Source organism: Pinus tabuliformis, chromosome J, assembly GCF_031772625.1.
Source record: "Pinus tabuliformis cultivar Carrire ecotype Pingquan chromosome J, CPIR1, whole genome shotgun sequence".
Lineage (NCBI taxonomy): Eukaryota > Viridiplantae > Streptophyta > Pinopsida > Pinales > Pinaceae > Pinus > Pinus tabuliformis.
Genome location: NC_142295.1, coordinates 794,980,539 through 794,992,555, shown reverse-complemented (window position 1 = coordinate 794,992,555; position 12,017 = coordinate 794,980,539). Strand labels below are relative to the sequence as shown.

General features: G+C 37.5%; 1 protein-coding gene across 4 annotated transcripts in view; it reads right to left on the bottom strand.

Moving 5' to 3' along the window:
* Positions 1–8,060: 8,060 nt before the first annotated feature.
* Positions 8,061–12,017, bottom strand: part of LOC149229118 (single-stranded DNA-binding protein WHY1, chloroplastic-like) — a 129,011-nt gene continuing 125,054 nt past the window's right edge. Inside the window, exons 7-8 of one of the 4 annotated variants that reach the window (XM_089378472.1) lie at positions 8,842–8,913; positions 8,061–8,604 (exon numbers count right to left, since the gene is read on the bottom strand). In XM_089378472.1, the coding sequence (XP_089234598.1) occupies positions 8,510–8,604; positions 8,842–8,913 (167 nt within the window). In that variant the 3' untranslated portion in view covers positions 8,061–8,509. Of the gene's footprint in view, positions 8,605–8,790; positions 9,357–9,468; positions 9,558–12,017 lie in introns of those variants that run through there. The other 3 variants (XM_089378473.1, XM_089378471.1, XM_089378470.1) reach the window with 3 other exon arrangements.

The window sequence follows — 12,017 nt, the reverse complement described above, 5'->3', positions numbered from 1 at the left end:
GTGCGAGGCTAGCAGGTTGCAACATTGCGAGAAGCACGAGAGTGTTGCAATGGTGCGATATGCAGGGAGTTGTTGCAGCAACGCAAAGGTTAGTAGAGGGAGCTTCAACATCAGGAGTGTTTCTAGCCTGACAGAGATGTCAGAGTTGGGAGATTAGTTACTTACTTCTCAGTAACTGAGTTGCAATGCAACAATTAATTGTGATAGTGCTATGGGTAGAACGATGCAACATGATGAGAGGGGTTGCAGTGAAGATGCATCAGTGGCAATGGCAAGGCCATGGGCAGCTGCATAGATGCAGATGGAGTTGCAGTAGGATGCAACATTGGCAGTGGTAGGGCCATGGGTAGCAGTACAGGATGCAACAGTGTAGAGGATGTTGGGCAACAAGCCTAGCATCAACACAAGGACTAATGCTAGATAATCAGAGTGATGCTCAGTGAGGAGTATTACTAGAGCACAATCCTCGCTAAAATGGAGTGTTGATTTGGGGTAGCATCGGATGTGTTCTAGCCACGAAAATTGGTGGAGAGGCTAAGGCACATGAGATGTCCAATACCCAAAAAGGGTTTGGGAAGATTCTATACAGTTTGGGAGATATTAAAATAATTAATATTTTTAATGGAGTCCCTAAGTCTAAACTTAGAGAAAATAAAATATTAATGTGAATTAATATAAAACTGTGTTAGAATGGTCCAAAAGGCATGGATCAAGCCAGATCTAATTTTAGTCGTTGATTAGGGACTTAATCTTGGCCGTTGATTTGTCAACGAGAAAAGTATAAGAGAAAGCTTGAGGGTCACTTGGAGAACACACTAAGAGATCAAGATTTTGACTTTTCGGGGCTAGGTTTACTCAGAAAGTTGAGAGAGTGATCAGAGTTGCAGTTGAGGGGCAATGGATACAGAAGCAGAGAGGCAGAGATAACACCGGGAAGATCAACACAGTAGTCAGAGAGAGGGACGCAGAAGCAGCCAAGGGTTCACGTAGAGGCAGCCAGGCGCTGCGCAGTGCCTCAGAGGGCCAGCGTGGGTGACGTAGAGGGCCATAGGGCTGACTCGGTGCCTCCAAATGCTGACGCAGGACAAGCAGAAGTGATGCTGGGCTAACACTGGGCCAGAGAGAGTCTGACGCAGTCCCTAGAGGCCGACATTGGGGTTTCGTGGGGCAAATTGGAGCTGTGGAGCTGCGGGAGTGTTTATCTGGAGTTTCAGCTTGAATATTTGTTTCCGAGTAGAGAGGTACTAACGCCGAGATTTTTCTCTATTGGGTATGCCGGATTTGGCACCCAGATTGTATTATGAAACTACTTCATAAATCAAACCCTTAGATCGCTGCACCGGTTTTCCCGCATTGGGTTCTTCCGAGGACATTAGTCCAAAAACAACGGTGTCACTTGTGTGCTTGTTTCTATTTCCTTCAGTTGATGATCTGTAATGTGTTGAGCATGTACTTGTATTTATTTCCAATATTTACATGGTAAATAACTTGTTAATTAACAAAACAAGTAGGTAGGAATAAATCAGTAAAGTGCATGAAGAGATTATAACGTGTCAGACTTAGAAATTCCAACATGTCAAGGGGAGAAAGGTAGTCTACTACAAGAAGCATCAAAAGAAGACAATTGGTTCGGGGGAGAGAAGCAGCTAAAGGAAAATTGGCATTTTGTAGGAAGATATTTCGTCAGGGGGAGTAACCACTTGTCATTGATGTCAAAGGGAGAGATTACTGAATGGTGTTGTCATTGATGCCAACATCAATTCTTGAATGCTGTTAATATTTGTTTGGATCACATCAATTGTAAGCTTCTAATGAAAGCCTTGGAAAGCCCTAGAAGCCTTGCACTTGTTGAAGTTTTTGGAAATGCAGATCAATAAATTTGCCTATGTGAGCATCTCCATTTGATGCTACTCATCGTGATGATTCCAACGATATATGGCATGCCTCATGGTTCATCTCAGATAGGGAGTTATGCTCGATCAAAGGTTAAAGCCCCTTCTTGTGGCTAAAACCCCAAAACAAGATGATGTGGCAACTTGTCATTGGTTTATAAGACTAGAAGGATTTTCATGGGAGGTTTTAATAAATTAATTATTGTTAAGTTAATTAATTGGAGGGATATTCATCAAAGGAAAATTATCAATTTTTTATATGGTCAAGGGCAAAGAAATAGTTAAATCGACCCTGAAGGAAAACAAAGTTTTTGGCTCCAATTTGAAATTTGAAATTTTAAATCTTTCCCTCCAAACTACACAAGTTGGCTCTCTCATGGCACCCTCAAGATCTATATAAGGGACATCGTCTCTGTCTAATGGTATCATTTGAACATTGAGATGAGGCATGATCTCTCTGTGGCTAGGGGTACTTTCAATAGCCAAAGTTGAGGTCAAAGTTTTTGAAGGTTCCTGGGTTATTTCCTTTTAGTTGGGTAAGGGTTTCTTGTTGGATTTTTTTGTGATTTGTCCAAGCCTACTCGGCTCTCCAATGACATCATTTGAACATTGAGCCAAGGCATGATCTCTCTACGGCCAAGAGTACTCTGCATAGCCAAAGTTGAGGTCGAAGTTTTTGAAGGTTCTTGGGTTATCTTCTTTTACTTGGGTAATGGTTTCTCGTTGGATTTTTTTGTGATTTGTCCATGCCTACTCGACTCTCCCTAAGTCGATTCAACTCGTGCGCATAACATGATAAGGAGGTATTTTTTGCGTTGACATAAAGCTGCAACTTTTGAGCATATCTGGAACTAATTCAAATTCAATTGAAGCTTGATCTAATCAAAGAATATATGCACTCAAGCATTAGAAGGCGTTCTTGATATTAGTATACTCAATGCTTTTAGGGTATAAATTTTGTGGCTTGTTTTTGGAAGAACATATGTATTCCTACCAGTCCTTTGGAAGCTAATCTATGATATAGTGTGTTGTAGTTTATATGTTTTTGGGCAGTGTTTTATTGGGTGAAAATCTGAGGACTATTTGGAAGGTGTCTTCTACCCTATTTATGAGATTCTTCAAGCAAAATATTAGCCCCTTCCATGTTTGGATCATAATCGTTGTGGAACAAAGTTTTGGATTGCTCTGTTGTACTTATATGCTCAAAACAATGGCACTAGATTATCGACTTTCTAGTCCAAACTTCCTAAATTCCACACAGCCCGAATTGAAGAAATATTTGTGGTCGAAACCTATGATTTAGCATTGCAAACCATTAAAATGTTGTCTGCATCCGAAGTATGATCTATCACCAGGTAATTGGAGGAATTAAGGAACACTCTTTTGCTTATTTGCTAACTTGGAATAACACTCAACTAGTGTGGATTGTGTGAAACATCTTCAAAACCTTTTTGTATTTGGGACATGGTTCGACTGACCCGAAACAAATTTCATTGATCTCAATGGTTATTTTACAAACGGTTATCCGTGTTCTTGCATTACACTTCTTGGGTATGTTAGAAGTTCTATGGCCATCTCCAACAAAGAGCAATGATCTATCCTCATGAGGAGTAATGTTTATTTTTATGCTCTTATAGATATTATGAATTATTGGTATTTACGAGTATGGATGTAGTATGTGTTTAATACTACTGTTCAAGGTATTATAATGTACCAAACAATGTTCACGTTGCTGAAGTCCTTAATAGCGTGATGGTGTTGTGTATTGTTATTGGAGGATTTGGATTTTGCTGAAGTCCTTAAGGGCATGATTGTGTTGTGTATTGTTATTGGAGGATTTGGATTTTGTGAATCAGAGTTTGTTGCGTGGATACTGGACAAAGTTGTTGAAGGTTTTAACACTAATGTGCTAGCCAAAGCCTTAATTATTGTTAGAGCATGCAAGATAGTTTGTTGATGCATGCATGTTGCTAGAGAAGTGCCAACGATTCATATTGCAAGCCAAAATAAGAGTTTGTACATTGAAGAGCACATATATATGACATACTATTGTTTGATCAAAGGACACATTAGTGTTATGTCATTGAGTACGTGATGTTTGGGAGATTGATAATGCTAGTAGTGATTTTTGGGTACCTTCACAATATGCCTTTTGAGCAGAGTCATTGATTCGAGTGTTGGGCTGCTACCAAATTCTAGTGTTTGACTTGAAACTAGTACAGAGGATGCAATTAAAACCTATGTTGACAAAATATGTATGGTAAAATTGTGATAAAAAAAGAGAATTTGATGTTGCCATTTCTAGGGTTTATATAATGCGTTCAACAGATTTGTATTGTAACCATAATTTGTTGTTGAGCGATTACAACCGATGAAAGGATATGTATTATGAATAGGGAAACAAAGTGGATCCAGTGTTTGACAATATTAATTAATATGATACAATTGATATGCAGAGAAGTATTTGTTGATGCAGCTAGCGTTTAACTTTTAAGCAAAAGTTGCTTTTGATGAAGACCTTGTGCCAATATGGCAGATTGACAAAGTTAGTAGTGCCAATATTTATTGTCTTATTGAGCAAAGGTGGATCCGGTCTAAAAATTGCAGAACGTAGTCTGCCATGGTGAGTTGAAAGTTGGAGCCTTCAAGGTAAGTGGCAACGTGTTGTTCAAGGTGGCAAGGTGGTGTAAGGAAAAAAACAGAGTCTCCTTTAGGTTGAAACTTGAGAACATTTTAGGGCACAAGGTGTTGCTTGAGCAAGTTAGAGCCTCTGCAGGGCATTAGAGCATCCCTCTGGTTGGAGTTAGTAAACAGGGTGTTGGACTATCCTTCAAGTTGGAAGCCTGCAAGCCAAGGGGTTGGAGCCTCGTTCAGTTGGAGCTTCTTAATTGATGTAAATGATTGAAGATAAATACTAAAAAACGTTTGGTGGTTTTTCTCACAAAAGGGTTCCCACCTAAAAATTTGTTGTTTATTGTCTTTATTGTTATGCATTGTTGATTGTGTTGATGAATGTTTATGTTTATCTATTGCTAATGATAATTAATGCTATATGAACTTAAAATTAACTAATTGAAGAGAAGTATTGATTTACCCCTCTTAGTATTTCCAACACTATTTTCCCTTAGGCTTCACTACCACTTTACCAATTTCTAAAAAATCTCATGATAAAACATTACCTCTTCACAACTCAAGGTCATCAACTAGGAGTGGACAAACCAACTCCCACTTGACTCGAAAAGTTGTCCTCAATAAAGTTGAACCAAGAAACTTTATCTCTAAGTTCCATCTTTCTTGCTATTGTCTTAATTGCCTCAAAGCTCAATAGGTTAAACTTCCCTTGCAATCAAAACCAATAGATTGACATGATGGGAGATTTTGAGACCTATATACTCCATTACAAAACACATCAAAATTGAATGAAAGATCTTCCTTGCATAACTTTCACCACCCAACCAAGTAGAATACCTAACTCTAATGGATACAAATGTCCATACATTATCATCGTAAATTCAACCTTATATCTATAGATTCTTTTATCCTTTCATGTTGCTAAGTTAACCATTAATCTATCATTGGTTGAAGGCCTTGAATCACTTGTTTTCTTCCTAAAGTTTTGTAGGCAAGTCATTGAACAATATATCATTTGGTACCTCTTCAAAGCAAGGTTAATCACAAATTCTGCAACTTGGTTTCCTTGTCCTCTAACATATTGGAGCAAATTCGTTAACCTTCTCCATCCCTTGTAGAGACCCTTCAAAATATCAAAGTTGGTTCTTTATTTTTCTTGATGAATTCTATAATTAGCTCCATCCACCTCGAAGGCACTCACTCTTAATTTATATCAACCCATACTTGTTTTAATGATTAACCATCCTAATAAGAGGAGATTATTGTCCCTCACAATTAACCTTCACTACGAATATTCACATCACACTCGAAAGGCATGTTAGTATTCTATATTGGATAGTATTAGAGACTGATCTATTGATAATGATGCAAAAATGTGACAAAGCTTGGTTTATAGAGTTATTAATTATTTCTTCTACAAGATTCAGTAAATATGGATGGAGTTTACATCCCATTTTGGAAAAATGTAACATATTGGAGCAAATTCGTTAACCTTCTCCATCCCTTGTAGAGACCCTTCAAAATATCAAAGTTGGTTCTTTATTTTTCTTGATGAATTCTATAATTAGCTCCATCCACCTCGAAGGCACTCACTCTTAATTTATATCAACCCATACTTGTTTTAATGATTAACCATCCTAATAAGAGGAGATTATTGTCCCTCACAATTAACCTTCACTACGAATATTCACATCACACTCGAAAGGCATGTTAGTATTCTATATTGGATAGTATTAGAGACTGATCTATTGATAATGATGCAAAAATGTGACAAAGCTTGGTTTATAGAGTTATTAATTATTTCTTCTACAAGATTCAGTAAATATGGATGGAGTTTACATCCCATTAAGAAAAATGTAACATCTATTATACATTTGAACTAATTTTGAAAATGTCTAATAGTAACACAACTTGAATAATGGTCTCAACCCTAAAAGAATATAGTGAATGGATTTGTTAAAGACCTCAATGCATGGTATAGGGATTGGAATTGAAAAAATAATTTGTTTGCATGTATACCAATTAAAAAATGTAAGTATGGATTTTGTATACATTACAAACACAAAAATAGTTATGATATATCGTGAGGAATCTACTAGAATGTCAATTGAATTTATCTAGAGTGGTTGGGAGGAATGACTAATATCCTCCCCCTCTAGGCCCAATTCCCACAAATGGCATATTGGGCTCAATTATATTGTTGTAATGGCTCGTTGTTGATTGACCTTGTGCCTTGAAAAATCCATGGTTTACTCTAGGTACTATCCTGGAAATGAAGGGAAGCTCTCCAAAGTTTTTCCTATGTGTGTAAGCTAAGAAAAATAAAATTCTACTAGAATGGATTTATTGATATAGTATATTTGAAGGTAAGTTAAGTTATATAAAATATACTTGAAAGTAAGTTAGTTACCAATCAAATATACTTACTAAAAGTTACTAATATACCTGTTTTCTATTTTACTTTTCAATTTAAATCTTCTCATGAATGATTGCTCAAACAGGGTCAATTTTCTTTGTTTGATTAATAACTTCTCAAAAATGAGCATTCTTGACTTCCGTGGTTGACATCAATTTCTTCTAGCAATTTATCATTTCTGTTGTTTAACTAATCTACAATCTTAATTTTCATCTCATCATAACCTATGAAGGTATGTTCTTCAATCATTAGTTATTCTTAAATGTAAGAATGATTTTCAAATAAAACTAAAGTGCTTATCCAAGCCACTGGAAACTTTTGGAAAAAGGGGGAATTGGTTGCTCCTTATTTCAAGAAAGGATTTAGAGGTGAACGCTTGAAAAGAACACAAACATTGCCAAATCAAATCCAGAAAACTGAAACATTTCCAAGTTTCTAGCCATATACAACTATTTTTGGAGACCAACAGAAAACAAATAAATAACCCCAAAGGCAAACTATGAAATCCTAACCTCAAATTGAGCCTCCTAACTTAAATAAAGCTTCAAACCTGACAAATCGAAACTTAACACTGAAATTAAATTGATGAATCATAAATTGAATTTTCACGTCTCACTGTATTTTCCCAAAAATTATCAAGGCTTATTTTGGTTAAAAAAAACACTCATCTTTGAACATTTCACTGCATCAAATGCCTGTCTTGTCTACTATAGTATGTCACAACCTACTTTTATAGCACATTCACTGTGTTGTATCTTCTTTTTCAGTCTTTACACCCATTCCTCAATTGTTGAAATAAACCTTGAAGCTTGCATATGTGATCAAACAATTTGCATATAAAAATTGCTGTAATGGTAGTTTTACACCTACAAGCAACATAGTGTCTATGAGGGCCACATGGACCGATGTTCCAACAAGTTTCAATGTTTTATATTTTTTAAACATGAACTCTTTACCTATGGCCTGATTTACCCCACTACTAGTACATTGCTATGCCCATGCAATTATGTAAAGGAAACAAAATGATGATGCCACATACAGCAAATTCTCCATATGATATCTAATATTATTTCACGTGTTGCTAACAGAGTGCAATATTGCATGTTAATTACACTTTTCATCGTATTGCTCAACATGAGCTCACTTATTTATAGAAGTGCCTAACCAATCCCCTTGAAACATCATTGATGGAGTCAAACTTAATCATCAAAATCAGCCCCAACCAGTAGACAAACCAATGAATTTAGGCCCATCATACACCAAACAATTAATCGACCAACCCTCACATTGCCTAATCAAGTGTCAAAATGGAAAATGAAGACGTGTTCTTTAGTAGTTAGCAATTCTCAAACGTAGCAGTATTTTTCAATTATATATAGGAGAGATGGTAACAACGGTCATAAGAACCAGAAGCAAATAAACAGTCATCCCATACAACCAGTGAAAAGGAGTGTCTGGTGATAGTTTTATTCCACCACTGCCTGCGGAAGGAAGGAGTATCAAGGCAATCCACCTATGATCCTTCCAAGAAACAGGAAGATCGTTCCCACATTTTTTGCCGTTCTTACAATTAGCGAATTGGAAGGCATGGAATTAATTTCTTCTGCCATTTGTAACCATTTGACAGGTAATTGATTAGGGTGTGCTCCACATCATCTGAGCTCACTAATATTATATTTCAGCAATTAAAAGAGCAGAAAATTTCTATAAAGTAGTAATAATTCTAATTCAAATGATAGCAAAATAAGAGAAATGATACAAGTCAATGCTCTTTTAAGACTACACCGATATAGACCACCAAACATATTTGTGACCAAACCCAGACAACATTCTTTTAAGACGCCATCGATATAGAACACCAAATATCTAACAAAAATGTTTACAAATTAAGAGGGAAAAAACCTTGATGCATGCTGTCCTTGGTACTGAAATCAAATCTCCCATCAACAGAATCTCCATGAAACTGGCATTTTACTGTAGTTCCAAATAAAACTGAAGGTTTAACACCAATGTTCAGTATGTCTCTAACACTACTAATCTAAGCATTTAATCCATTTGCCATATATGATATGAAACATTATAACTTTGAATATAATTCTAGAGTCATCCTCAGTGAGAATCTCTCTGCACCAAATTATATATCTCGCAAATCAATCGCTTCCAAAATCAAAACCTTTTCCCTCCAGTGAACATTACTTGTCATAGCTATTAAAATGGCACATTCAGGTAAGCGTCCCAAACAGTTAAAAATCTTTCGCCTGAGGTCTGCATATCTTTTCTTCAAAACCAAATTACCTACCCCACTCTAAATCAGGTCTTTTGGCAATAATAGGGCTACCAGACATGAAATAGCCAGACTCATTGGACTTTGTGGAGTCTGTATAGGCATGCCAGCCCATGAGATAAGGCAAGATAAACTGCAAGACAGAATCAACTCACCGCTTCAAATATTTACTGGCAAACAAGCACAATATGTATGAAGTTTAGAAAAGAAAATGTCAGGGATACCAGGGATAATTTATACCATACATTGAAACTAGACTGCATGACTGAAAATTCCCCTTTTGTTATAGGAATAGACAAACTCAAATCTACATTTGCAAGCTTGTCAGTAACACCTGGAAACAGCAAAAAATATTACCATACTGGTCAATAAATATAAGTGCATCCTTGACTAAACCTAGGTTCTAAACATGTTCCATGTATCAGAGATTCGGACCAAAAACTCAGAGAATGACATCACAGAGGATAACTTATCTTCTCTATTTAACATGCCATAACCATAGTACTTCAGATTTTAATTGATCAAGGACCTAAATATGGCCTTGCTCACAAACCAATTTGTTAAGTTTAGGTATGTTCTATGCTAGAGCAATTTATTTAAAATTTCACAGTTAGCAATCACATCAGCATTACGATAAACTGCAGATAGAACATAAATATAATATGCAGAAGACAAGCCAAGACAAGAGGACACAAGATATGGCGCGAGCCAGGGACAAACCCCACAATGTGTGGGGAAACCCTTTGATCAAATCTTCTTTTATCTTCAAAGTTCAGCAGAGAAAGAGAGAGAGTACAATTACAATAGAAGTCAACACTTTGACTTGTCTAGATCTAAGCATAGATCATCTTCTATAACGATGAGATCAGTTGAAGACATTCTGCTTCAACTGATCCTCCAAGGTGACTCCTTCACCTATCATCATTCTGCATCTCGTCCATTTGCTGCACCTGACCGTATAGCATCATCATGCTGCTCATGATCACTGTGCTGTCCACACATCATGTTGTCCATGAACTCATACATCATGCTGCCCATGTGTTGTGCTGCTGCATGATTCTATCATGTTGCCCATTCATTATGTAGTGTTGCTTCCAGAAATTATTGAGTTGTTCTCAATCATCATGGATCTGCACCTCAATGACTGTAATGTTGCTCTCATTATACAGCATCACATTGCTACCCCAAATCAACAAGAATGACAGATCTGGTCTTTTCATTGTAATATACTCCTAGTGGAGATTCATATCTTCTTTGCTGTCTGTACATCATCACGCTGCATGCTACCCATGCTGCCTTTGCATCATCATGTTGCAACACTACAACACTGTCAGATCTGCACTAATGAAGGCTTACGATCACCCAATCAAGCCTCCAAATTTGCTCCCACAGGTTGCCCAACCATCTGATCCAAAACTGATCAACTTCCTTGACCCAACACAAGGCATAAATTGTTGTTCCAATCTGTTTTCGCTGCTGCTCCTAATTGTGACTGGTTAGGGCATCCATATGCTGCAACAGCCCTTAACCAAGTCACCAAACAACCTTCAAAAACTACGTGCTACCCTTGTATAAGTCCTCTGCATCCACACTGTTGATTAGGGCTCAATCTAGCCCCAAAACAGTCCCACGCAATGCCTTTTCAGTGGGGTAAGGGCCTGCGGCCTACCACAGGTGGCTTCCTGTACCCACGGCCTGCTGAAACAGAGTTTCCAGCCCACACATAATATTCAAATCAGCCCAGAATTTTGTCTCCTTTATTGAGGCCTTTCTGCTGGTTAATTTTCACTCCAAAACAGTCATAGGAGTGACCTAAACGTCCCCTCTTCCTTCACTGGAAATGCCCTTACCTGCACCCAATAAAACAGAGAATTAGGGCCCAATATACTGCAGATTTAGGGCACCTATTCTTAGCGTGTAAGGGCCTCTTGGGACAGCGTATAAGGGCTCTTTAGAACTGCGGATTCAGGCCTTCACATACTGCTGGTTCAGGCCTTTCCAACTGCGGCTTAGATAACCTTTATGACTGCGGCTAGATCTCGTTTAGGGTTTCTTTTGACAGCGTTCAAGTCTCCCTTTACTACATTATGGAATCCTCCTTGACTGCGTAGATTAGGGCTGCTGATTGACCTGCGGCTAGGGCACTTGAGCTCCAATCAGACTGCGATTATGCCTTCTTTGACTGCAACTAGGGTAAGGCTAGATCAGCCTTTAGAATAACGTATTCTCCTCTAGATCTCTCTGTCCACAAAACCCAAACACGTGGAGAGAGATCACAAGAGATGTGTGTAAAATGTCTTCAAGTTCTCTTCTATTTATACTAAAAACTTAGAGGTTGAATAGACACGTCGGTTGGGCTTCTAGAGCCTACATAAGAGCTGGTCGGCTTGGTAATAATTACATAAACAAAATAAATTCATATCTCCATAAATACTTATCGGAATCGGATGATCTTTGGATCAATCCTACACCTCTCGACGAGAGGGATCCAATAAAATTATCAGCTGCCATAAATAAGCTGACCCACATGGAGTTTGGCCCTAGTTGCCAATTTAACACAATTAAATAAAAAGGTAGGCTGAATAAACACTTCATCGAGAATCATATAGCCTTGGAAAACAAGTTAGAAAATGAAGTTCACAAGGAGTATTCAAGAGAATCTTAGATAAGATTATAGCACAAGCGAAGTTCTTTGTTAATGTGTGTGAATTTATGGAATATGATGCCATTTTCGTTCATGGATATTATGTCACTGAATTTAGTTTAATCCTGAAGAAGTCGTTTCAGCAATCCT